The sequence below is a fragment of the Lissotriton vulgaris genome, chromosome 4_1 (assembly GCF_964263255.1).
Source record: "Lissotriton vulgaris chromosome 4_1, aLisVul1.2, whole genome shotgun sequence".
NCBI lineage: Eukaryota > Metazoa > Chordata > Amphibia > Caudata > Salamandridae > Lissotriton > Lissotriton vulgaris.
Window position 1 is genome coordinate 32,975,906 of NC_141691.1, and position 23,942 is coordinate 32,999,847.

The following is a 23,942-nucleotide window of genomic DNA, read 5'->3' on the forward strand; positions in this document are numbered from 1 at the left end:
GCATCAGAAAAAACTCTGTCATCTGCGAACTTGAACACTGCAACAGATACCAGTGATACGCTATTTGCCGATCAAACAGTACCTGCGAAGCAAAGATATAATTTACGAAACCGTAAAATGGACAAATAAAGCAGGCAACTGCATATTGTGATATTTTGAAATATTGAACTTTTGCCTTCAGCCAGGAAGTTTGCTATTGTTTTATTGTTTTTGAAATTGCCTTGCCGTCTGGGTAGCCGTAGGGTCGTGGCTGTGTGCCTAGTTGAATCTACAGGGGTCTGACACAAGGTCGATCTTTCTGTTAGTTCTGGGAACTCCCAGGGCTGATAGAGGCATTTTCATCTACGTACACATCATCAGTGGTCGCGAGCGGATTGTAGAAGATGGAACTTCCTGCGCTGCAACGAGAAAATGTGATTTATGTTCGCAGAAACAGACTTTACAGAATTCTTCATAGCAAATGCTTTTTGATGCAATGTGCCATTACATTTCTAATTGTTTTGATAACATTGGTGGGTGGAATCGTTTTCGGTATAAGTTTGATTTATGTGCCAGTAACTACAGTACCTCCCCTTAATCCTGTTACTTCTACTATTTCCTCTATACACTCTTTTCATTCGTTTCCTGAACATGAGCAAGCCCGACGCTCAGAATTCATTAACAACACTTTTGTACAGCTCCTGCACCAACACCAACTAGTAGTTAACACTACAGACTGCTGGGTGTGTGGCTTGATACCCCACACTATGGATAAAGGTATTCCTTATCTGGTTTTGCCTTTCAGCTACAATGGATCATTTCAGGCCCTTCAAACCATCTTTGCTTATGCCCTTGAAACCTATCCTCCGCGCCCCCCACGTTCCACTAAATATAACTCTGCCAACAAAGCCTTAGTCCAGGGAATTTATGGACATGATCAAGGACGTCAATAATACTCCATCATACCCTAGAGACGAATTGCGAGTATATTTAAGTTGGAATTCTTCAGAGTATCGCCTTAGTTTGGGAGAAAGCAAGCGTAAAAGCTCAACTCCAGTCTGGGTCGTACCTCACCGAGGTCAGGTCTGTTTGCAAGGTAATGGGAGAAATCCGAGAGCTCAGCTAGGGAGGAGTGAGTGCGTTGAGACTTATGTGTTTCCGGCTAACTCTTCCCCTGCCTTTCTTACTGCTAGGGGTACCTACTTCATCTGTCGAGACAGAGCGTATACATGGTTGCCTGCCGACTTTTCAGGTTCATGTTATATTGCTCGATTGTTACCTCCAACATACACTGCTTCATCTGAATACCACAGAACCAGAGTAGCGAGAGGTGTCTTCAGCAAGGAAGATACCGCTGGTCAGGAAGCTGGAGACTTCTTCAAAGGCTTCCTTCCGTTCTGGGGGCCTATGGCCAATAGTAGAAACATACGTCAGCTAACACGGGTAGTTGAATCTACTATTACCGAAACTGCTGGTGCCCTTAGCAATTTGACAGCTGAGCTTCAGGCGGATAGACTCATGACGTTGCAGAACCGTATGGTTCTAGACGTTATACTTGCAGATCGAGGTGGGGTATGCAGAATGATCCAATCGAGCTGCTGTGTCTTTATTCCCAATAATTCTCCAACAGTCTATGAGGCGATCTCTAAGCTACACAAGATTTCCGACTCTATACACGTAGACAAGGGAAACTGGTCCTTCATGGAGTGGTTTTGGACTCTGATCTCAGCGTGGGGATGGAAGGTTCTAATGGTCATTGGTGTCGTCTTAGTATTCCTATTCTCATGTTGCCTGATTATCCAGTGTGGTCCTGCTCTGTGTAGTCTTTGTGCTGCAACCTGTTTTAGGAAACCACCTGCGTTTGGAGAAAAGGCACGAGAAAGGATGATGATACAACAACATGTCACTGACCTGATGAGCATAGAATTAGATTCTGACATAGACTGATTAATTGCCTATGTAAGGGCAAAAGGAGGGTCTGAGGTTCCGTGACGATTTGAACCCGTGTTTTCAATGTTGTCAGAAATACATAATATTGGTATCAGCGAACCGCAAATGATCCATTTAGCATATCCTGGTGTTTTCGCTACGATACGAGCAAGAGTACTCCTGTTATGAACACATTTCTGATCTACCCACGGCATCCATCTTAGATCATGGCAGTAATTTTGTGTTTCTTGCCCTCACATACGCAATAACCTCTGATCACCTCATTTCGATTAAGGACACGTAGCCTTAGCCGGAGATTCACCTCTTTCATGACACGTGCACCTTAAACCAGATCACGCTGTAGCTACATGACTCGACAAAGGCTGCCTCCTCTGCCCGAGGCCAGCCCAACTGAACTGGTTCTCGTGTCCATTGTCCCGTTCATGATTAGGCAGCCGAAGCCGGTAGCCTTGCCCATTTACAACCCACAAACATCCCTTATCCCGCTTTCTATCTTCCACACCTGGCTCCGTTCCTTTCTTTCTGAATCTTTATTAGGGGGAGGTAACGAAATTTACGATGAGGCGGTCCGGCTCTTGAATACAATATTGACAAGGGATTGTGATGAACTAGTGGGAACCCCTCTTCGTAGATGTTTTGTATCAGATTTTATCAACGGTTCCTGTGTACGCCAAATATTTATTGTTTATGACACAAAGGTTTTGGGAATGTACCAACATGTGAAGAATTCGCCTGAAGGCCAAAATTTAGTATATAAGGAGCAACCCTGTTTGTACAATTTGAACAGGCTCCTAGATACTGCCCATGCGTAGTTTCTGTGACTTCTGTGTCCCTGCAGTAATAAACCTTTGGTCTTTGACGCCACCATCGAGAAGCTCGTGTTTCTGTTCATTTGCGCACCAAGGCAGGTGGAACTCCGGGGTCTTTGGGTGTTGTTCCCTGACACCTCTGGACGGAACCAAAAAGTCCAGAACTCCACCATGTTGCAAGATAGCAGCCGCAGGTCGTGGAGGGAGTTACGGTGGGGCAGGGAGGCGGGGAGGGGGAGGGGCAGGGTGGAGGGACCTAAACACTGGCATATGTATTATTGCAGGTAAGTACACAATTTAATGTGCGTAAAGTTTCATGTGGGCTTTTTGATGCAGGGTGGGCAGTCATTTGCATGAAAGCCCTGTAATACTATCACTATCACAGTAAAATTAAGAAGATTTCACTGAATCATCTTTATAGCATTGCTGAATCAAATTCTTACTGTTATTGATTTACTGTTTGGTAATAGTGGTTAATAAAAAATGTTATTATATTTTACCACAGATTCAACTGCAGATTATTTAGAAATTAGACAATGCCGTCTAAGGATAGAATCCGAAAGGCTACGAAATGTCAAAGACAGCAGATTACTAAATTCTTGCAGCAGTCCTCTACATTAAAATCACCTCAACGCACGAAGAAAGCTCCGGGTAAGAGAACAAAATCATTCCTTAGAAACATTTGTAGAAACAAAAGTATATCTACAGAACAAGTTTTAGTCCAGAAAAAGAGAGCCAATTTTAATGGAAAGGAAAGGCCCGTCAAAAAAGTTTCTGCTAGAGCAGGAGATAACTCTGTGCATGGCAGTAGAAGGGAAAATACATTCAGGGACATTCGTAGGCGAATGTTCCGCAACAGGGTAATTGTCAATTTGCTAAAACAATTTAAGAAAGGCCAACAGAAAGTGGCATTTTATAAGAAAAAGAAAAATGTAGAGAAAATTATTGATCAGGCTTTCGAAATTAAGCGAAAGTAATTTATTTTGGTAATTAATAGAATTAGGAAACTAAACAAGGTAATCTATGTTTTCAAATCAAATAGTAGATGGAAGAGAGAAGTTAATCGAAATAATTTTTGTGAAGTTTTCTTAGGAGAATGGATGCATAGTTCAAATAGTGAGGCATTTTTTAATGAGGAGAGGTATTTTCAGGACAATGATTTGGTGCATGCAGTTGACAGCAGTGGTCGAGCATATGAGGTAGAATATGGTCGTCCGGCTGAAAAAGAAATACTTGTGTCTGCAGATGCAGAAGAGGTGTTAAGTGATGAGGTTTTAGGGAGACGTCCTAAGGGACCAGTGTACACCTGGAAGTGTAGTTCTATTTGCAGTGTGCGACAGGATTCCATCAATTTGCTTTGTGATTTTATACGGACATTTAATAAGAAAAGTTTAAAACAAAAAATAAAGTTGTTGCAAGAATTAGATCCTTGCAGAGTGAGAAAAGTGACAGGTTTGCATGGTCATTCACTGGCTTGTCTTTCTAGGAGAGTATGCCAGAGTGTTTTTCATCATTTCAGGATGCTAGCAGTGCATCACAATAAAGTGAGGAAATTATATAGAATGTTGTATTATGCTAAGAGTCCAGCAATTATGCTTAAACAATGAAGCAGAGCTCTTTTGCATGGTTCTGAAGGAGATGTGAAGAATATTTGTCAAGAAATTGAGTTCTGTTACTTTGCTGGTAAAGAGAACAATGTTGATATTGAACCACTAGAAGAAGGTAATGTGGAAGACAGTGTACAGATTTTTAGTACACATAAGTTTCACAAGGAAATTTCCACGTTTATGGTGAAAACATGTGAGAGGCCTAATTTCACTTGTGTGTGCTGTTGACGGACTTATTATAAGAATCAGACTAAGTTAGTGGATTTATATGCAAAAAGTGATATAGAAAACAATAGTGAATGGAAGGATTTTGTCACATACTTGATGGTAGAAAATTGTTTTGATTTGGGAGCGGACCAACGTATGTGTACTTATTGCTATAACAAATTAAACCAAAACCAGATGCCTGCTAGAGCGGTTTATAATAATCTGGAATTAGTTGACATTCCTTCTGAATTGAAGGATTTAAATACTTATGAATCTATTTTGATTCAAAGTGTTCATCCCTTTCAGGCTATTGTACGGATGGAGCCAAAGACAGGGAAGTTGCCTCCATCAGATTTACAGAGAGGATTAAAGAGAAGGGTTGTTTATTTGCCTTTAGATTTGAAGAAAAATATTAATACAATTGGAGTAGAGAAAGTGGAAGAGGAACCTCTGGATATCCTAGTTAATGGTGTTCCGACAAAGAGTAAGAAAATCTGGCAAGATTTAGTGGATGTTAGGAAAGTCAAAAAGGCAACATTGTATTTGAAAAAAAATAATGAGTACTACAAGAATGTATGTGTTGCAGAAGAGGAAGTAAGTGAAGAAGAGGACAGCGAGACACATTGAGAAAGTAGAAGCCTCTAAAAAGGAAGAAATATATGAACATTATAGTATTCATCCTTTGCATTCCAAGGAAATCATGGGGAATGCTATTGAGTTGTTTCAAATGAAACAAGCAAAATGGAGTCCCATTAGTGTTTGGGAGGAAAGTTTGGAAGCTCGATGTTTCCCACAGTTATTTCCCACATGTCGAGGAGGACGATATGATGAGCGACCTGTTCAAATTCCTGCTTCAGAATACCGGACTTTACGATTGTATGCAGAAGATCCTAGGTTGCGTCAATGCATTCCCTATTTATTTCATCTACTGTTTGAAAGTGATCTCTCTGGATTGTCTTATGCAGTGAACCACATCTTGAAAAGTGGTGTACAACTGCGAAATATCTCGGCAAGGGACTTTACGGATAAAGTCAATGTGCAAGACAGTATTTTGGATTCTCTCCTGATTAATCTGATGGCATGTCAGCATGGTACTAATGAGTATTGGTACCGTCGTCATGGTGACTTAAAATGTATGCTGAGGAACTTAGGAACTCCCACATGGATCCTCACTCTCAGCTGTGCTGAGTATGGCTGGGAAGACCTACTTGAATTTCTACGAGAGGCAAATGGAAACATCGAAAATATCGAATTCAAGACACCCGGAGAACTGTGCTCTTTGGATCCAGTGAATGTATGCAGGTACTTCAATCATAGATTTGAAGCTATGATGTCTTTCATCATGAACAAGAAAAATCCACCTCTTGGAGAGGTGTTGGATTTCTTCTGGAGAAAGGAGTATCAAGCAAGAGGAGCTCCTCATGTACATATGCTGCTGTGGATCAAAGATGCACCCAAATTTGGAACAGATCTGGATGACTTAGTGATGAATTTCATAGAACAGTACGCTACATGTGCTGTTCCAAAGACAAACGAAGACAAAAGTCTAAGAGAACAAGTTTTACGGTTTCAAAGCCATCGTTGTGGAAAATACTGTCGTCATAAATTCAGAAACAAGGACAAGTACTACACCAAATGTCGTTTTGCATTTCCACGGTCGGTGATATTAAAAGGAAGAGTTAATAATTTGATGTCTTCGCTGCGACATAATGTGACAAGGAAATCACCCAAAAACACATACAATTTGAAAAGAAATGAAGAGTCCAAGTACATTAACGACTACAACCCAGTGATTTTGTCCATGTGGAATGCTAACATGGATATACAGTTTGTGGCTGACAACTGTATGGCTGTGGCTCGGTATGTGACGTCTTACAACACCAAAAAAGAAAAGACAGAACTGAAGGATATGTGGGAGGATATTTCCCATGAAAAGAGCCTCAGTAAGAAGTTGTACAGTTTCAGTCTGAAGATGTTGTCGCATCGAGAAATCGGAGCTTACGAATGTTCTGACCGGTTATCTTCAGCAAGTCTCTATGCCAAATCTAGGAGTATCATTTGGGTGAGTCTTGGTCTTGCTGCAACGCGTAATCGAGTTCTGAGACCTGTACGGGAAATTGAGTATTTGGCGGAGAAGGAGCCAAACAGTACAGATATTTTGAAGACCAACATGTTGGATACATATTATCCAAATAGAAGCAGTCACCTGGAGAATGTTTGTCTGTATGATGTTCTACAAAATTACGTTTTCAAGAGGAACATCAAAGAAGATATTGATAAAGGAGTGTATGCTGTAATTGGAAGTGAGGGATGTCTGGTCAAGCAAAGAAAATGTCAATTGGTAAATCATCGAAAATTGGATTGCGAATCTCCAGAAAGAAAATAGTTTTTCTATTTAGCTCTTTTGCAACTTTTCAAGCCTTGGCGTGCAGAAGAGGAACTGCTTGGAGATTTCCTCTGTTACGAAGACTCTTTCAATGCAGCCAAGGAGTCCATAGAATGTCCTGTTTTTCCAAAATATCTAGAAATGTTGAATGCAGAAATCGAGCAGGAAGCAACAATTGCAGCGGAGATTGCTAGAGACAGTTCTCAGGACAGTCAGAGTTCTGTTTCATTGAGTCAGGATCCACTAGGAGAACCTGTTATCGAAAATGGAGCTGCCACTGCCATGATTGAAGTGGAAAGAGCCATGGCACATGCTCAGGAGGATGCGGTTAACTTAGAAGATTTGGAAAGACAACTCAACGTTGAGCAGAGGAAAATATATGACGAAGTTACCAACCAAATTGAGCATGGATTAAGTCATGAGAAGAAAGAGTGCTCATGTAGGTTGTTGAAGCCTGTCCGACTATATGTGAGTGGAGAATAAGGAACTGTAAAAAGTTTCCTCATTAAAGCAATTTCATGTTATCTGCAGAAAAGGACTGAGTCATCGCTGCCTTGTGGTGTGACCGCTCCAACTGGACTGGCATCTCATAACATTAAAGGGATTACTTTGCATCGGCTACTGATGCTGCCAGTGGAGCATGATAACAAATTACAATACCACAAGTTATCTGGGGATGCTTGTTGTGAAGTATCTAGAGTGTTGAAGAAGATGAAACTTCTTATCATTGACCGAAGTAAGCATGGTTTCCAATGTCATGCTTGCCTTTGTGCATTTGAGAATGCAGGAAGTTCTTAAAACAGAATATGATGTGTTATTCGGTGGCAAACACATCATTGTTTTTGGTGATCTTCTGCAGCTGACACCAGTGAAAGGACAACCAGTGTTTACACTGCTTACACATGAAGATACCAAGAAGTGCCTAGGGAGCATTGGCAACGTTAACATATGGTTAAACTTCAATTATGCTGAGCTGCATGAAAATATGCATCAGGCGAAGGACGAAGATTACAAGAATATTCTACAAGATGTTAGAATCGGGAAAGTGACTGAGCGTGGGAAAGAAGCTTTACATGCACGATTACTGTCAAATTTGTATCCAGAAGAAGACGTTCTGCCAGAGGATATTTTTCAGAAAATTACTGAGAAGAAATCTGGAATATGTTTGATGCCAACTCTTGCAGAATGTTCCATCTTCAACAAAAAAATGTTGAATTTAGAAAAACAAGAGATTGTGAAACTGGAAGCTATTGACAGAATAGAGCATATGGGAGCAACAATTATTTTGTCTGAGAATTTGAAATCTAAATTGGATTCATTAGAGAAGACTATATCTAAAACTGCGGGTTTCGAAAAGACTCTGAATGTGTGCTTAAATTGTCGTATCATTTTGAGAAGGAATTTACATGTTGAATGAGGTCTGGTAAATGGATCAATGGGTAATGTTGTTGATTTTGAGAAATACAGAAGTAGAGATGGAATTGAATTTTTAAAAATTAAATTTGATGGCATTGAGGAAGTACAGCTAATTGGTCGTTGCACAGCTAGGTTTTTGCTTGTAAAAGACCTATATGTTCGCCGTAAGCAGTTTCCTGTTTGCTTGGCATATGCAGTGACAATTCATAAATCGCAAGGTTTAAGTGTAGACACTGCTTTAGTGAATATTGGCAGTTCTGTGTTCAAAGAGGGTATGGCTTATGTAGCATTGTCACGAGTCAGAACTATATCAGGATCATACTTGATTGACTGTGATGTCACAAACATTTGTGCGGATCTAGATTGTGTTAAGGAATACAATAGGTTAAGAAGAGAGTATGCGCCACATTTGCTTCAATATCCTTTGTTTGAGAAACGTGGCCGGAAATGAAGAAATATCAGTAATAGTAGGGAGGTTGAAGCAAAAACACCAAAAGTCGATGAACCAAAAATTGTAAGCAGGAATAAAATGAATTCTGTTGAAAATGTTGTTGGTTTTAAATTTGAAAATAGTTCTGGTGTCAACTGCTATGCTAATGTAGTTGTTAATGTTTTCTTTTCACTAGAGACTTTCAAAGAACAGATGGTGATCAATTCGGAACAACGTTTATGCTGTTTGTTGAATTCTGTGTTAGAGAAATGTAGCGCTGATAGAACAAGAGTAGAAAGTGTGTCTGAAATTCGTTATCTGTTAGACGAATGTTCAGGTCAAACACAATTCTCTGGAAATATTCAGCAGGATTGTCAGGAGATTTTAATGTATAGGCTTGATGTATTGCAAGATGAAGGTGTAGATGTAGATTATCTGTTTGGCATTTCTTATGTATGGCAGCATGATTGCGAGAACTGTAGGCTATCAAGTAGTACTAGTGTAGACTCAGAAAGATTTATATATTTAACTTTGCCTGACAGTAAATCAGTATCCTTCAATAAGCTAGTAAAGGCAGCCGATCAAAACATGGAGTGTAGCCAATGTAAGTCTGCAATGCTGTCCACGTTAATTTTATGAAGTTATGGCCAGTATGTCATTTTAATGTTCCAACGATGTAGGCCTGATGGAACTAAATTGACAACTTTAATTAATAATTTTGTGGCTTCGCAGTTGTCAATATCAGGAAGGACTTTTGTAACTACAGCAATTATATATCATGATGGTCCTTCAACTACTTCAGGACATTACACAGCTTATTTAAAATCTGGAAACGGCTGGTCATTCTGCAATGATTCTGTTTTAACTTTCAAAAAAAGATTGCCTTTCCACCTTCAAACTTCTTACCTGGTGTTCTTACAACCAAAATTTTAGGAATGGAATCTTGGGATTTGTTCAGAGGAATTTCCAGAGGTTCTAATGGCTCCTACTCTATATGGCCTTGTGGATAATTGTAATACAGAGCGACAACTGTTTGTGTTTATAAGCTAAGTCAAGTAGCAGATCAAAATAAGGAGTAGAGGAAATGTAAGTCTGCCATGCTGTCCATATTATTTATGGAAACTGATGGTTGAAATGTCATTTTACAATTTCAACTACATAAACTGGATGAAAAAAAAGTTGTTAAGTCTAATTAAAAATGTTTTGGCTACACAGTCATCGATTTCAGGAAGAACATTTGCAACTGCAGCTATTATATATTATGATGGTCCTTTGACAACATCAGGATATTACACAGCTTATTTGAAATATAAAAAAGGCTAGTGTTTTGGCAATGGTTATCATTTTAGTATGAAGCAATGTTGCCTTTTGACTTGTTTTCTGAAGTGAGAATTTAGGGTAGGTAACTGGACTATAATGATTCGAGGTGTTGCTGTAATTTAGTGTGCTGTTTTAAATTGCTTTGTATGTCTCATTTTTCTTAAATCGATGGAGTTTATCTTTCAGAAAGTGGCGGGCAGAAAATAGTAACAGCACAACAGAGTATAAGCTGTTCATAGGATATCCTTTGACGTCATAGAAAGTAAGTTACTTTTGAGGAGTTCTGATTTCTGATTAGTTATATTATTTGGGTTTTTTAAACACAATCATTTTGATTGTGTTTTTTTTCCCCGCTGTTATATGATGAATACCTTCAACTCACTGTTTTCAGTGAAATTTGATATATTCTGAGAACAGCAAAAATAAACCATTTAATATGTATAATTAATTCTGTCCTTTGAATTGTGATTTTTAATATGTACTCATCTTGTCTCATGCTCACTCATCTTTTAGTACCTTCTATCAATTTTTAAATTTTTGTTCCTTCTTTCACAGATTGAAAGTATAAAAATAACAAGTGACTAAGTTAACGACAATTATAAGGTAAGTGTTTAGTACTCTTTCCATTACTTCTCTATCACATTTAACTTTTATTAGTTCCACTGCTTCATTTCTTTAACCCTTAGTTTCCTGCCTTTGCTACTTCCCTTATTTCTTTTTCCATTACTTATTTATACTACTCTTTTCACTCCTTTTCTCAGTCCCTCTTTCAACAGTAACTGTGTGTTACTCCCTCTATTTGTCTTTCTTTTAACATTACTCTCTGTTTACTTACTCGTCTTTTTTTTTTAGTTCGCTTCCGGTTCGCGTACCGGCGCGCGAACCGGGAAGCGAATCAAAAGAAATAGAGGTTGCTAGAGTGCTAAACATTCTAGCAATTTTTCATAAAGGGAAGGTAGTTCTGAAAATAACTTTTTTTATTATTTTTGTTGATTTATATTTTTTTTGTGTTTTTTTGGAGGGGGGAAACAAAAATGATTCATTACATAGGGCTCAACAGGAGCAACAAAAAAAAAAAATGTAGTTTCTGGGACGTTTTTTACATTGATGATGTTCATAAGCTCTATTGATTAGAGTTACACTCCTCTCTCCACATGAAATTAATTTGCCGCAAGTTAAACATGTCATTTTCATTTGTCCAATGTTCTTCTGAAGATTTGGGACTGTTTCCCTTGCCTCTCATTCCGTCACTGCCACTTCATTGGTAGATGTACTGGCAGGTCGGGGGTTATCTACCAAATCATCATATTTGGGCAGCACTGTAATTAATCAGGTGCCACCTCTCCATATGGCGATGCATGGTATAATTACCATAACTATATTTTTTTTCGGTTCCTCTGGAGAGTACATCGTGGCAGATAAGGCAGGTAACGTACCTGGCATTTACTTTTTTTTCGTGTGGAGGAAATGAAAAAAATTGCCAAATACAATTTTCTTTAATATGGGACCTCCTTGGCTGTTCTTTTAAAAACACCCTTGTCCCTTGCTCCTGTTCCTCTTCTTCCTCTTCTTCCTCCTCTTGTTGGAGGATGACCTAAGGAGTTGGTCCTCTCTTCCTTGGAGGTGGTGGTGGTGGTGGGGATCCATCAGCTGCAGCTACTACAGATGCCATGACTGAACAAGCAGAAACAGGTCTTTCTCTCATAAAAATGAAAGTCTGAGTGAGGAAAACAGGTGGGACTTTCATCATTTGGGAAAAAAAATGTTCTAAACCAATGAAAAGTGTTAATTTTACGTCATATGATCAAGCGTTCCATCATTAGGAAACTAAAAGTAAAATAAACCAATGTAAAGTTTTATGAAGTAGTCACATGACCTGTTATGCTTACGTTACGCGCTCCGCGCTGCGCCTCGGATCGTTTCCGGGGCTCTGCGTTTCGCGCCTTGGTTCGCGTTCCAGAGCGCTTCCGGGTGCGCTAATGCAGCGCGTCATAAGGCGCATTACGCAGTAACGCGATACATTGCGATTACGCGACGCGTCACGATGTGGCTTTCTAACGCGGTACTTACATTAACGGAACGTTTACCGGTTCGCGTACCGGCAGCGAAACAATAAAAAATAATTTAAATTATAATATAAATTAAATTAAAGAAATATAATACAAAAATAGAATAAGAATACATTTTACAGCTTTTGATATTTGCTATTAAAAAACCATTGAAATTCACTGAAAAAAACAAAGGTTATAGACCATATATAGTTAGGGATTAGCATTTACAAAACCTTGAAAATTCACTGAAAAAACTATAGGTTATAGACCATATATAGTTAGGGATTAGCATTTACAAAACCTTAATTTACTCGCACAAAACCATTGAAATTCGCATATATAGTTAGTTGCACTAACTATATATCGCGCACCCACAATCCACTGCTGATCATGTCACATATTACATCATTCGTGACATGGTCAGTGACAATATGCCCCTTTTGCATACATTACACCTGACGTAGGTATAATGAGGCACAGGGGTTTACAAAGTGACGCATCTACCCAGATGCGTCACTTTGTAAATATGACTCAATAAGGTGCATTTTTTACAGCACTGGTGCGTCACAAAAAGTGACGTACCGGTGGCGTAAAAGTGATGCATGGCCTTATTAATGAGGCCTTCAGTCTTCTACTCATGCGTCATATTAAATATATGACGTATTATGTCGCAAGTACTTACAGATATGTCAGTATTTCAGACGTATCTGTAAGCGCAAAAGTGATGCATTGCTGGAGTGTGTCACAAAAACGATGCAACTCCAGCATTGCATCCTTTCACATGGGACCAGGTCCATGTGAAAGGGCCTGCATCAGTCTTACGCCTGCTGTGAAACAGGCGCAAGATTTTGACGCAACAGCGTCATAAAAGTGACGCAGTGATATCTCATAGATTTCACTGCGTCACCTCTTGCGTCAATACATCCCTTTTGCATACATTACACCTGACGTAGGTATAATGTGGCACAGGGGTTTACAAAGTGACGCATCTACCTAGATGCGTCACTTTGTAAATATGACTCAATAAGGTGCATTTTTTACCGCACTGGTGCGTCACAAAAAGTGACGTACCGGTGGCGTAAAAGTTAAGCATGGCCTCATAAATGAGGCCTTCAGTCTTCTACTCATGCGTCATATTAAATATATGACGCATTATCTCGCTAGTACTTACAGATACGTCAGTATTTCAGATGTATCTGTAAGCGCAAAAGTGATGCATTGCTGGAGTGCGTCACAAAAATGATGCAACTCCAGCAATGCATCTTTTCTTACCCTTCCACACCCCTGTTCCTTTTCTACATTTTCTTTGAATATCCACATTCCCCATGTTCACTCTCCTTCTCCTTGCTTTCCTTCCCAACACTCACCTTCTTTCAGCCCCCCTACTTCACTTCCTTTCCCCTCTCATACCTTTCTGTTCTTTCTTACTCATTTTCCTTTCCTTTATCAAAGCCCTCCACTTCACTTACTCTTTTTCATGTATTTAAGAATATAGCTCTTTGTTGAGCATTGGAGGTAGTTCTGAAAAGAACTTTTTTTCTTCTCAAAAATAAAAACAGGGAATGGAAGCTGCTCAACAAGAGCAAAAAAAAAAAATTATGGCTGGGAACGGCAGCGATGGTTCTCTAATGATCGAACCATGAGCAGAACACTTTGCTCCCCATAGCAAAGTAGCTGATCACAGTATCTGCATTTAAGGACACCTTTGTTAAATGCAGGCTGAATGTTCGGAACCAGCTCTTGTGATCTCCCCCTCACTGATGTTGTTGCTCCTCCGGTGGATGTAGAGGCCCCATCACTGGGAACCTCTTGTGCCAGAGCCCTGACACTTTCCCAGGCAAATTTCTGGGGGTGCCTCCTCTCCACATGGCGAATCATTGTGGAGTTCCCAAAAGAATATTTTTTAGTGGGGTCACCCCAAGAAAGATCCAAGAGCAAAAAACAGGTCTTTTAGTCACAAAAGTGAAAGAAGAAGTGAAACCAATGAAAAGTGTTATTTTAAGGTCACATGACTTGATGCGCTTACGCTGCGCGCACCGAAGCGCTTCCGGGGGCGCTCACGCGGCACGAACGTAGGCGCTTCCGGGGCGCATACGCGGTGCAAACAAAGGCGCTTCCGGGGGCGCTTACGCGGCGCGCCTAAGTGACGTTTTGGTAGTTTCACGGAAATGCAAAATCATTTTCTTTTCCTTATTCAAAAAAACTGCTTTTATATGTATGGTACTAAATGTCTTGCGTTATTATTTACTTTTCATTCATATTTTTTTCACTAATGCAAGTAGCGCTCTGGGTGTGCTTTCCGGTGAGCTTACCGGTGCGCGCACCCAGAGCGCCCCAGGAAAAAATGATTTAAAAAAATTAAATATTCGAAAAAATAAAAAATAATAATTAATACTTACACAAAACAGCAAATTTGTAAAAAAAATCGTAGGTTAGAAACTCGATATAGAAAGGAATTAGCTTTTAAAAAACCTTTGAAATTCACTAACAAAAACATTTCACACCAGTTATTGTTCACTGAAAAAACCATAGGTTATAGTTAGCTGGAAATTGTACTGACATAAAACCATTGAAATTCTCACTTTATAGTTAGTTATGTATAACTTGCGCACCTGCAATGCACTGCTGATGACGTCACATATTACATCACTCATGACATGGTCAGTGACATCACTCATGACATCACTGATGACACCATCCTTTTGACAGAGTAACAGACCTCCTTTCAGTGTAATGTAACCCTTGAAACACATATTCAAAAATAGAAACTAAAATTTTCAAATAAATAGAGATACCGATACCAGTTACAACAACCAATTCAGTAATTCCACCATCTATATACATATCCACTCATTCACCAACAGTTCTATATAGTCACTCATACATATACTCACTCATCATATGTAGTGATACACCTATACATCCTGTTACACACCGACAGTCATCCAAAAATTATTGACACACATACTCACACATGCAAAAAACTATTGAATATCGTACTGTCGTACTCTCGAGAAAACCTGGAGAAAAATCCCAACCACTGATAACCTAGCCACCTTCAAGAACGCCACCCGCAAACACCACCAACTAATCCGATCCACCAAGAAATCAGCATTCAAGGATCGACTTGACAACAATGCCTAAAACATCAAGGAACTATTCAACATCGTCAAAGAATTTACTAACCCCACCGCCGGCACCAACAACATTTCTCCCTCCCAAGACCTCTGAGACTCTCTATCCTCATTCTTCCACAACAAAATCGCCGAAATACATAACAGCTTTGAAAACCAGTCCGAAGACATGTCCACTCCACCCATTCCAGATCCAACTCCGCCCTCTAACAACTTTTTGCGCATGGAACCCAATCACCACCGAAGACACCATCCGCCTGATGAACTACATCCACTCAGGATCGCCAACCGACCCATGTCCCCACCATATTTTCAACAAAGCAGGCTCCATCATCGCACCCCATCTCCGCGATATCATCAACTGTTCCTTCTACTCCGCTACCTTCCCGGAAATCTGGAAACATGCCAAACTCAGCGCCCTTCTGAAGAAATCCACAGCAGACCCCAACGAACTTAAGAACTACCGCCCCATCTCGCTCCTCCCATTCCCCGCCAAAGTCATTGAGAAAGCTGTCAATAGTCAGCTCGCCGCCTTCCTCGAATCCAACAAATCCCTCGACCCTTCACAATCCGGCTTCCGAGCCAAACACAGCACCGAAACCGACCTCATCGCAGCAACAGACGACATCCGAACACTACTGGACAACGGAGAAACAGTTTCCCTCATCTTACTTGACCTCTCCGCAGCCTTCGGCACAGTCTGTCATAGCACCCTCATACAACGACTCAGCAACGTCGGAATACAAGGAAAAGCATTGGAATGGATCATATCGTTCCTTGCCGGAAGAACCCAGAGAGTCCGCCCCCCCCCCTTCAAATCAGAGGCTACCAAAGTCATCTGCGGCGTACCACAAGGATCATCATTCAGTCCCACCCTCTTCAACGTATTCAATGAGCACCCTCGCATTCATCGCGCGCCAACAAAACCTAAACATCATCTCGTACGCAGACGACACCTAGCTGATCCTCTCCCTCACCAAAGACCCGAACACCGCCAAAACCAACCTACACGAAGGAATGAAAGAAGTATCCGAGTGGATGAAGAACAGCCGTTTAAAACTAAACTTGGACAAAACAGAAGTCCTCATCTTAGGCTCATCCCCCTCGGCCTGGGATGACTCTTGGTGGCCACCAGTCCTGGGAAAAGCACCCACACCAACGGATCACGCACGTAACCTGGGCTTCATCCTGGACTCCTCCCTCTTGATGACCAGACAAGCCAATGCCGTCTCATCATCTAGCTTCAACATCCTACGCATGCTCAAAAAAGTCTTCCGTTGGATCCCCACTGAAACAAGAAAGACGGTCACCCACGCACTGGTCACCAGCCGACTGGATTACGGATACACCCTTTACGCTGGACCCACAGCCAAACTACAGAAAAAACTTCAACGCCTCCAAAACGCATCAGCCAGACTCATATTGGACATTCCTCGTCAAGGTCACATTTCCGATCACCTAAAAGATCTCCACTGGCTCCCCGTAAACAAGAGAATAACGTTCCGTCTCCTCACCCACGCACACAAAGCCCTCTATGACCTAGGACCCGAATGCCTCAACACGAGACTGTCCTTCTACACCCCCACCCGCCAACTACGATCATCCAATCAAGCCCTCGCCGCAATTCCGCGCATCCACAGATCCACCATGGGGGGAAGATCCTTCTCCTACTTAGCGGCCAAGACTTGGAATTCTCTCCCCACCCACCTCCGCCTTACCCAGAACCACCTCTCCTTCAGAAAGCAACTAAAAACTTGGATATTCGATAAGTAAATGCACCCGCCTCCCCAAGCACCTTGAAACCCTCTGGGTGAGTAGTGCGCTACATACATTTCTGAACTTGAACTTGAACTTATTTATTTGCATATGCAGCTATACACACGCTACCACCTTACTTCTAAGGAAACGTACACATACTTACTCTCTTAAACAATCACTTATAGAAACACATATATAGTTAAAAAGGAACTCTTTCAATCTCTCACTCTCACATATACTCACTTATTTACATCAATACTCACATATACTACATTAAAACATATGTAGTTACTGATAAAGACAGTAGTGAGACAGTCATTCATTCACTAACACACACATATACACACTAAGCCAGTTAACCAATCATTTTTTTTTTTTTAAAAACATCCATTAAGACACTTATTTAAACATTTATTCTTTCATCGTCCTTTACATATACATAAATAAAACATATTGATTTTTCAGAAAGACACACATTCACTGGATGGTGTCATCAGTGATGTCATGAGTGATGTCACTGACCATGTCATGAGTGATGTAATATGTGACGTCATCAGCAGTGCATTGCAGGCACGCAAGTTATCGTGAGTCCAACTAACTATAACGTGGGAATTTCAATGGTTTTATGTCAGTAAAATTTCCAGCTAACTATAACTGGTGTTAAACCTATGTTTTTTTTCAGTGAATTTAATAGGTTTTTTAAATGCTAATTCCTAACTATAACTGGTGTGAAACCTATGTTTTTTCAGTGAATATATATATATATATATATATATATATATATATAAATTTCACTGGAGGATTTACAAAAGACGTAATGGCTCTGACCTTCATTTCACTTTACCCTGTTGACCTGCACTGCCCGTGACGAAGGAGCAAAGTGTGTTCTGAAACGCGTAGGGCTTTTTATACAAAAACAAGATGTTTCCTGCTGATTGCTGAAAATAAAAGGACGATGCAAATAATAAAGCGGAGTCCTGCTGTCGCCTTTGAGCGCGCTCTAAAGCAAGGGCAACCTTTTGAATGGAAAATATATATGCTATATTATAATATATTATATTATGTCATATATTTATACTATATTTGTATATGTATAATATATATTTTATGAAAGCAGAGAGCAATAGAAAAAACTCATTGAGCCATAAGGATTCAAATGGTGCAGAGGAGGTGGAGAGTAGGTGGAACAGGGGAATGCAAAGGGGGCAGGAACTGTGCAGGCAGCAAGGCTGGGTTATGTGCTAATCGTTAGTTCATTGTTTCGTCCATTTTAGATTGTGCAGAAAAAAGCTGAATAAAGTGGCCTATTACATCAAGCATATGTTTTATCCTAAGGACGCATTTAGAACAATTGAGTTTTACATTGGCATGATTTAGAAACGGCATGTGTTATGAGCTTAGTTGAGAAATAAAATTAATAGCTAAAATGCAAATGTATCTGTTAAGTACGTTGTGTGGCGATGGAATGCAGCAATCACAAATAGGTCACATGCTAGTTTTTCCTGCTCTTTTCACTGGATGAAGTGCACAGGACATGCTCTGGTCTCGAACTCAAATGATCATTTACCACTATCCCAACTGTGCTCCTTAGCAGGGATATGGTGGGTTCTGCAGACCCTGTGACTGCACGCATCCCAATGGGGAGAGGATGCAAAGCCTTTGTACAGAGCTATCCTTTGCCATGGTGCTTTAGGTTGATGTGAAATGCCTTCACAAGTGTGGCTGCAGCTTGTGATATCAGTAGCAGAAATATTTTGAGGAAAGAATATTATGTTAAATGTATCGAGGACCAAAATATTGAGAAGGTCAGTGCAATTTATGTACATAAAGGCACACATATGTGGAGTTATATATAGTAACACTTTTCTTAACTATAGAAATGTACCTTCACAATACTTTTGATTTTTGTATTTGTAACATATTTTGTTGACATATCTTTTTCTCCCAATATTTCATCTAAACTCCACCGCACTCTGGCCTAGCATCACTGAAAGAAAAACAAAGGATGCTGCATAATACATACCCTTTGCCCTGAACTTCGCAATGTGCCTGGACTGCATGACTCCAATCAATGGCCCCAGGTGCATTCGTCCTCCATTTATCTAGCTCATTGATGCATTTATCATTCGGGCAGCAAATAATGATATCCTTGAAATACTCGCAGGCTGGGAAGGCCCAATTGAAGAAAGGACCAAAGCAGAGGGCAATCAGCCTCTCTCCCTTCACAGCACCTGGTCAGAAAGATATTCATAGCAAGAGTTATGGAAGAGCATATGATCAATTAATAGATTCACCATTCAATTTGCTGTTAAAGTACGCACTGGCACCACTTCAAACAATTTCTGCACACTTTTCAGAAACAAATCAATACAATTAGATGAAAGGACTGAAAAAAGAATTGCAGCTGGACAGTGACAATCTTACAGAATGATCTAGACTGTGAGTGGAAAAGTAAACAAAGTATGCCTAAGATCCTTCTATGATCAATATTTAAATTCTGCTAATCGTGTTCATCTCAAGTATCCCACAGTCAGGAGCACTGCACCCAAAGAAAGTGGGACAATAGTCATATTTAATGTTACATATATGGACAACAACAGATACCAGTTGCTCTCTCTGGGATGCCCCTATTGAACAAAGCTAAGAATTCAAGGACATTAGAGTCTTGATGGACCCTCTCTGCTTCTGGTACTATTCGTTTATCGGCACATACAATCTCTGCATTCCAAATGGAATATATTCAACATGCAAGATAACTCTCTAGCTCCTAAAACAAAGAATGAGTGTTGCATCTCTGGAGTATTCATTTTTTTCTCTACAGCCCTTATGGAGTAATTGCACTCCTAATTTTGAGAAATGTGCTGCACCAGCAGACATCTCTTCCATTGGCATGGACCTCCATTACGGCTGTTATGTCAATGCATTGAAAGCGTGCCTTAGGAAAAGTTGGAGTATCTTATTGGAAATAAAAAAATGCCCCCCCTTGACATGGGACTTTTTTCCATGGCGTGGAGGACATTGACATTTTTTACTTCCACGAATTGCCATTTTTGTGGGATAGATTTAAATTAAATAAAATATGAAAATCCCCTGGGTGAGGTAGGAGGGTGGGCCGGACTGGTGGGCAAATTAAAAAAACCTCAGATGGCACTTACTCTGTCAGAGGTGTATGTCAGCAGTGGAGATGGGGGCACCTGATTCTAATTGAGGTGGGCAGACCTTCAGTACAGTGGAAAGGGTATTACCTCCCTCTGAGTTTTTTTTTGTTTTTATTGTTCAGCCCCACTCAGTGTGTTTCCCAAGGATGAGAATCAAACGTATGCTACCTTTTTACGAGATAGAAAATGTAATTATAACTACATTTGATTTTTTTACTGCTACTCCACTTGAGCCACAAATTTGGGATTAGTCATTTGACCCCTAGCTTTTAGCGTATACCTCATTATCTAAGGTGAGCCATTTCTAAGAATTCTATATTGATTTGAGCACAAATTTACCACTGATGAAGGGTCCTGACTTTGACTGTTTTTTGAAAAGCTACTAAATATCAGACTGTGCTAAGAACCTGCAATTTTTTCGCAAATGTTTTTTGTGATTGCATTACATTACCGATATTAGATGAACACAATGAATAAAGAAACTGAGTAGATAATTACTATAGATTACAACATGACTCAACCTGTTTGCTGTTAAGGAGGTGCTTGCATAGCACAATATTTAAAAAGGCCCAGGCTCACCTCTGCTGTACATGGACCTTGTGATGTCTGTTTAACCAGGTTTGAAATCTATGGCCAGGCTTGCCTGGAAATGTTTCCCAATAGAGAAAGCTCCAAATGCAGATTGTATCCTTTTTGCCCCCTCCCCTACATCTCCTCCATATACAGGAGTGATCACTTTCCTTCCTGATCCTGGAAGCAGAGGTACCTCAGCCCTTTATCATCGTATGGTTTTTCAGGGTGGTAAAAGGTTTGATGTGTGCCCACAAACATACAGGTTTGGCTAACCATGTCTTGTTCCCCTCACTTACCACTCCTTACTGGCGATTTACTTATGAATATTTCTCTGTATACACGTGAAATGCCCCATAATAAGAGAACTATTTCTCAAATTATCATGCAGCGCGGTATACACCCGTTACAACGCATCTTTTACAACTACCTACTATTACAACGCATCTTTTACAACGCATACCATTACAACGCATTGCACTGGGGGGCGCTCTAGGATAGGGAATAAGTATAATTTACTATCCAACACCTTCCCTAGTGTCCACGGGGACTGGAGTTAGAATAGTAAATTATACTTACCACTATCCAGCACCTCAAAGCGCTATGCGTTGTAATGGTATGCGTTGTAATGGTCGCGTTGTAATAGTAGGTAGTTGTAACGGTATGCGTTGTAACATGGTACATCCTGCAGCGCAGCAAGCCACCTTGCATTTTATTTAACATAATTTAAAGCTTTCCTGTCCTTTCCTTGAGCTTGCAGACTCTACGCTGCCTAGCACACAAATAGGATCTCTTGCCTGCATTTTGTGCAGGAAGGCGCCCTGAGGCATGTGCCTCATTTCATGTGGGCTGCAGAATAAGAAGTAATGAGAAAAAATAACAATGTTTCCCCTTGTTAGGCCTCACCTGGGGAGGTGCAGCATTTTGACGCATTACCAGATTTACATGGCCTTGCATGGCTTGATAAATTAACAAGGGTGACACAACTTCTACAGAAAACCGTTTACGCATTCTGGAACTCCTCATATAAATACTTTGCAGACATTAATGAGAGCATTTTCAGATGTAAAACTATGTTAATTAGCAAAAATGTCTTTGATATTTGCTCTCAAATATCTTTTTTCCACAGCAGCATGTAAAGACTTCAACTTGAAAACCTTGGAACAGGATTTTAAAATGCCAACATTCACCACATTTAATTTATTCGGGTATTTCACAAGAAATCTTTCATTTGTGATATGTGAACGATTCTATGAACCCTTTAGTTTGCAGTCCACTGAGTTCAATTTTTGCTTTCTTTTTGTAACAACCGGTAGCTAAAGATGCCCTGCTTAGTCTTGAAGAAACAACCTGAACGCCTTTTGAAAGGCTGTACCTCACTTCTTTATTGACTTTTGAGGGATATCTGTATCTGTGGTAAGTTTTTTTATTTGGAAGGATTTTCCACTTTTAAAAGTTTTTGCTTTATCAGCACTTCCTCTGTGATGTTGGGATGGTTTGAAGTCAGACTTTTAACAATTTTTCTGTTGTTGAGGATGACGTGAAATGCCAGGGGTCAAAGCAGGATCACTTTTGTGGCAATTAATGTTGGGGGCAGACCAAATATGCCCACAATCCTGTATCTGTTTCAAAGAAAATCCCTAAGTAGTTGATTTCTAACTAGGTGTGCCAAATTTGTTCATCATATATAATCGTATACTGATAAATTAGAATTATACTTTCACCATGTGTCAGAATCATTTGTAAACCTTAACGTCATACTTACCTAGCATAATCCTCCAACTCATTTCTCGCAAGGCCTTCAAATTGGGTGAATGCATAAATCATGACTCAATGTAGCCATTTCTTGAAAGCTTTAGAGAAAATACAACACATAAGATAGTCACATACCTGAAGCAAATGCCTTGTTCAAAAGTGGAATGACCCTCATCACTGTGTCTGTAAGAAAGGGGGCATCCTTTCCAGTGTATATGTCCATCAGCATCTTTGGGTCCAAGAGCTGGTCATGGCGCTCCTTCAGCTTGTAAACAGATTCCATTTCTGAGATTAGTACTGAGAAATTCTGCTTTCTGAATTAATGTACATGTGTTCTTATAGCAAAAAAATCAAAATTGTAAATTATGAACACACAGTCGGATGGTGATTGAAGATTATAAACTGTTCCATATTCATGTTATTCATACAGGGCGGGTTAATGCAGACACAAGAAAGTCATTCAGGCTGGCTCATTCAAACTGAAAAAGCATAACTGTATAAAGGTTACTATGTTACAGGTCTGTTACTGTAGTGGTTGGGTATTTTGTTGAGATCAGTTGGAAAAAACATGCATCTTGTGCTCATTGTTTAATATAAAATTAGCTTGTATTATGAATGCTTAGCTTTGAATCATTATTTCTTTGAGCTATGCAACAGGGCAAAGTATATTTTTTTACGTATATATAAAGTGTTATACGGAACAAACTCAACCCTGGAAGGGTATCAGAGCGCTTAACAAATGTGACAGCAAGTAGAAAGCAGGATACCCGATAAACATAAAGGCTGTCAGTACCCAATACAAATCAGGAGAAGGAGTGAGTTAAACATCTGAATGCAGCAGCGAGGGCAGGTCCTGGTTGGTAAAATGATTCAGATACATACCCAGATAAATTAATTGATGTATTCAGGGTAAAGGTATTCTCATTAAAAACAGTTTGACTTCTTTTTTGAAGGATCGGTCACTGCCTGAAAGTGCCAGTTTGACTTAGAGACTTAGACTTAGAAAATGCTTTATTCGCTTTCAATTTTTATAAAACCATAAAAGCAACAGTTCATTTAAAAATATACAGACATACTTAAATTGAGAACAGTTAACACATTTCCTTTTCCTCAATATACTTTTAAAAAAAAACAACATGATTCCAACACAATCTCATCATTCAATGACTGTAAAAATAGAAGGGCCGGTCGGCATTGCCACCATAAACCCTGCCTCAAGAAAGGTTTAATCCACCTGGCCAGTTGAATTGTATAAAATTTGTAGAAAAAGATCACATGTAATAATGATTGATCTTATAGGTTATCACACGGACATTTAGTAAGCATTCTGGACCAGTCATTAGTATTTCGGAATGGGACCAGGCGAAAAAAGGAATCAAAGCTAAACCTGGTCAGGATATACCTGTCATACT

At 39.9% G+C, this 23,942-nt stretch overlaps 1 protein-coding gene across 1 annotated transcript in view; it reads right to left on the reverse strand.

Moving 5' to 3' along the window:
* Positions 1-22,813, reverse strand: part of LOC147718283 (nicotinamide N-methyltransferase-like) — a 39,479-nt gene extending 16,666 nt beyond the window's left edge. Inside the window, exons 1-2 of the mRNA XM_086918252.1 lie at positions 22,666-22,813; positions 19,071-19,278 (exon numbers count right to left, since the gene is read on the reverse strand). Coding sequence (XP_086774378.1) covers positions 19,071-19,278; positions 22,666-22,813 — 356 coding nt within the window. The remainder of the gene's footprint in view (positions 1-19,070; positions 19,279-22,665) is intronic.
* Positions 22,814-23,942: the final 1,129 nt, after the last annotated feature.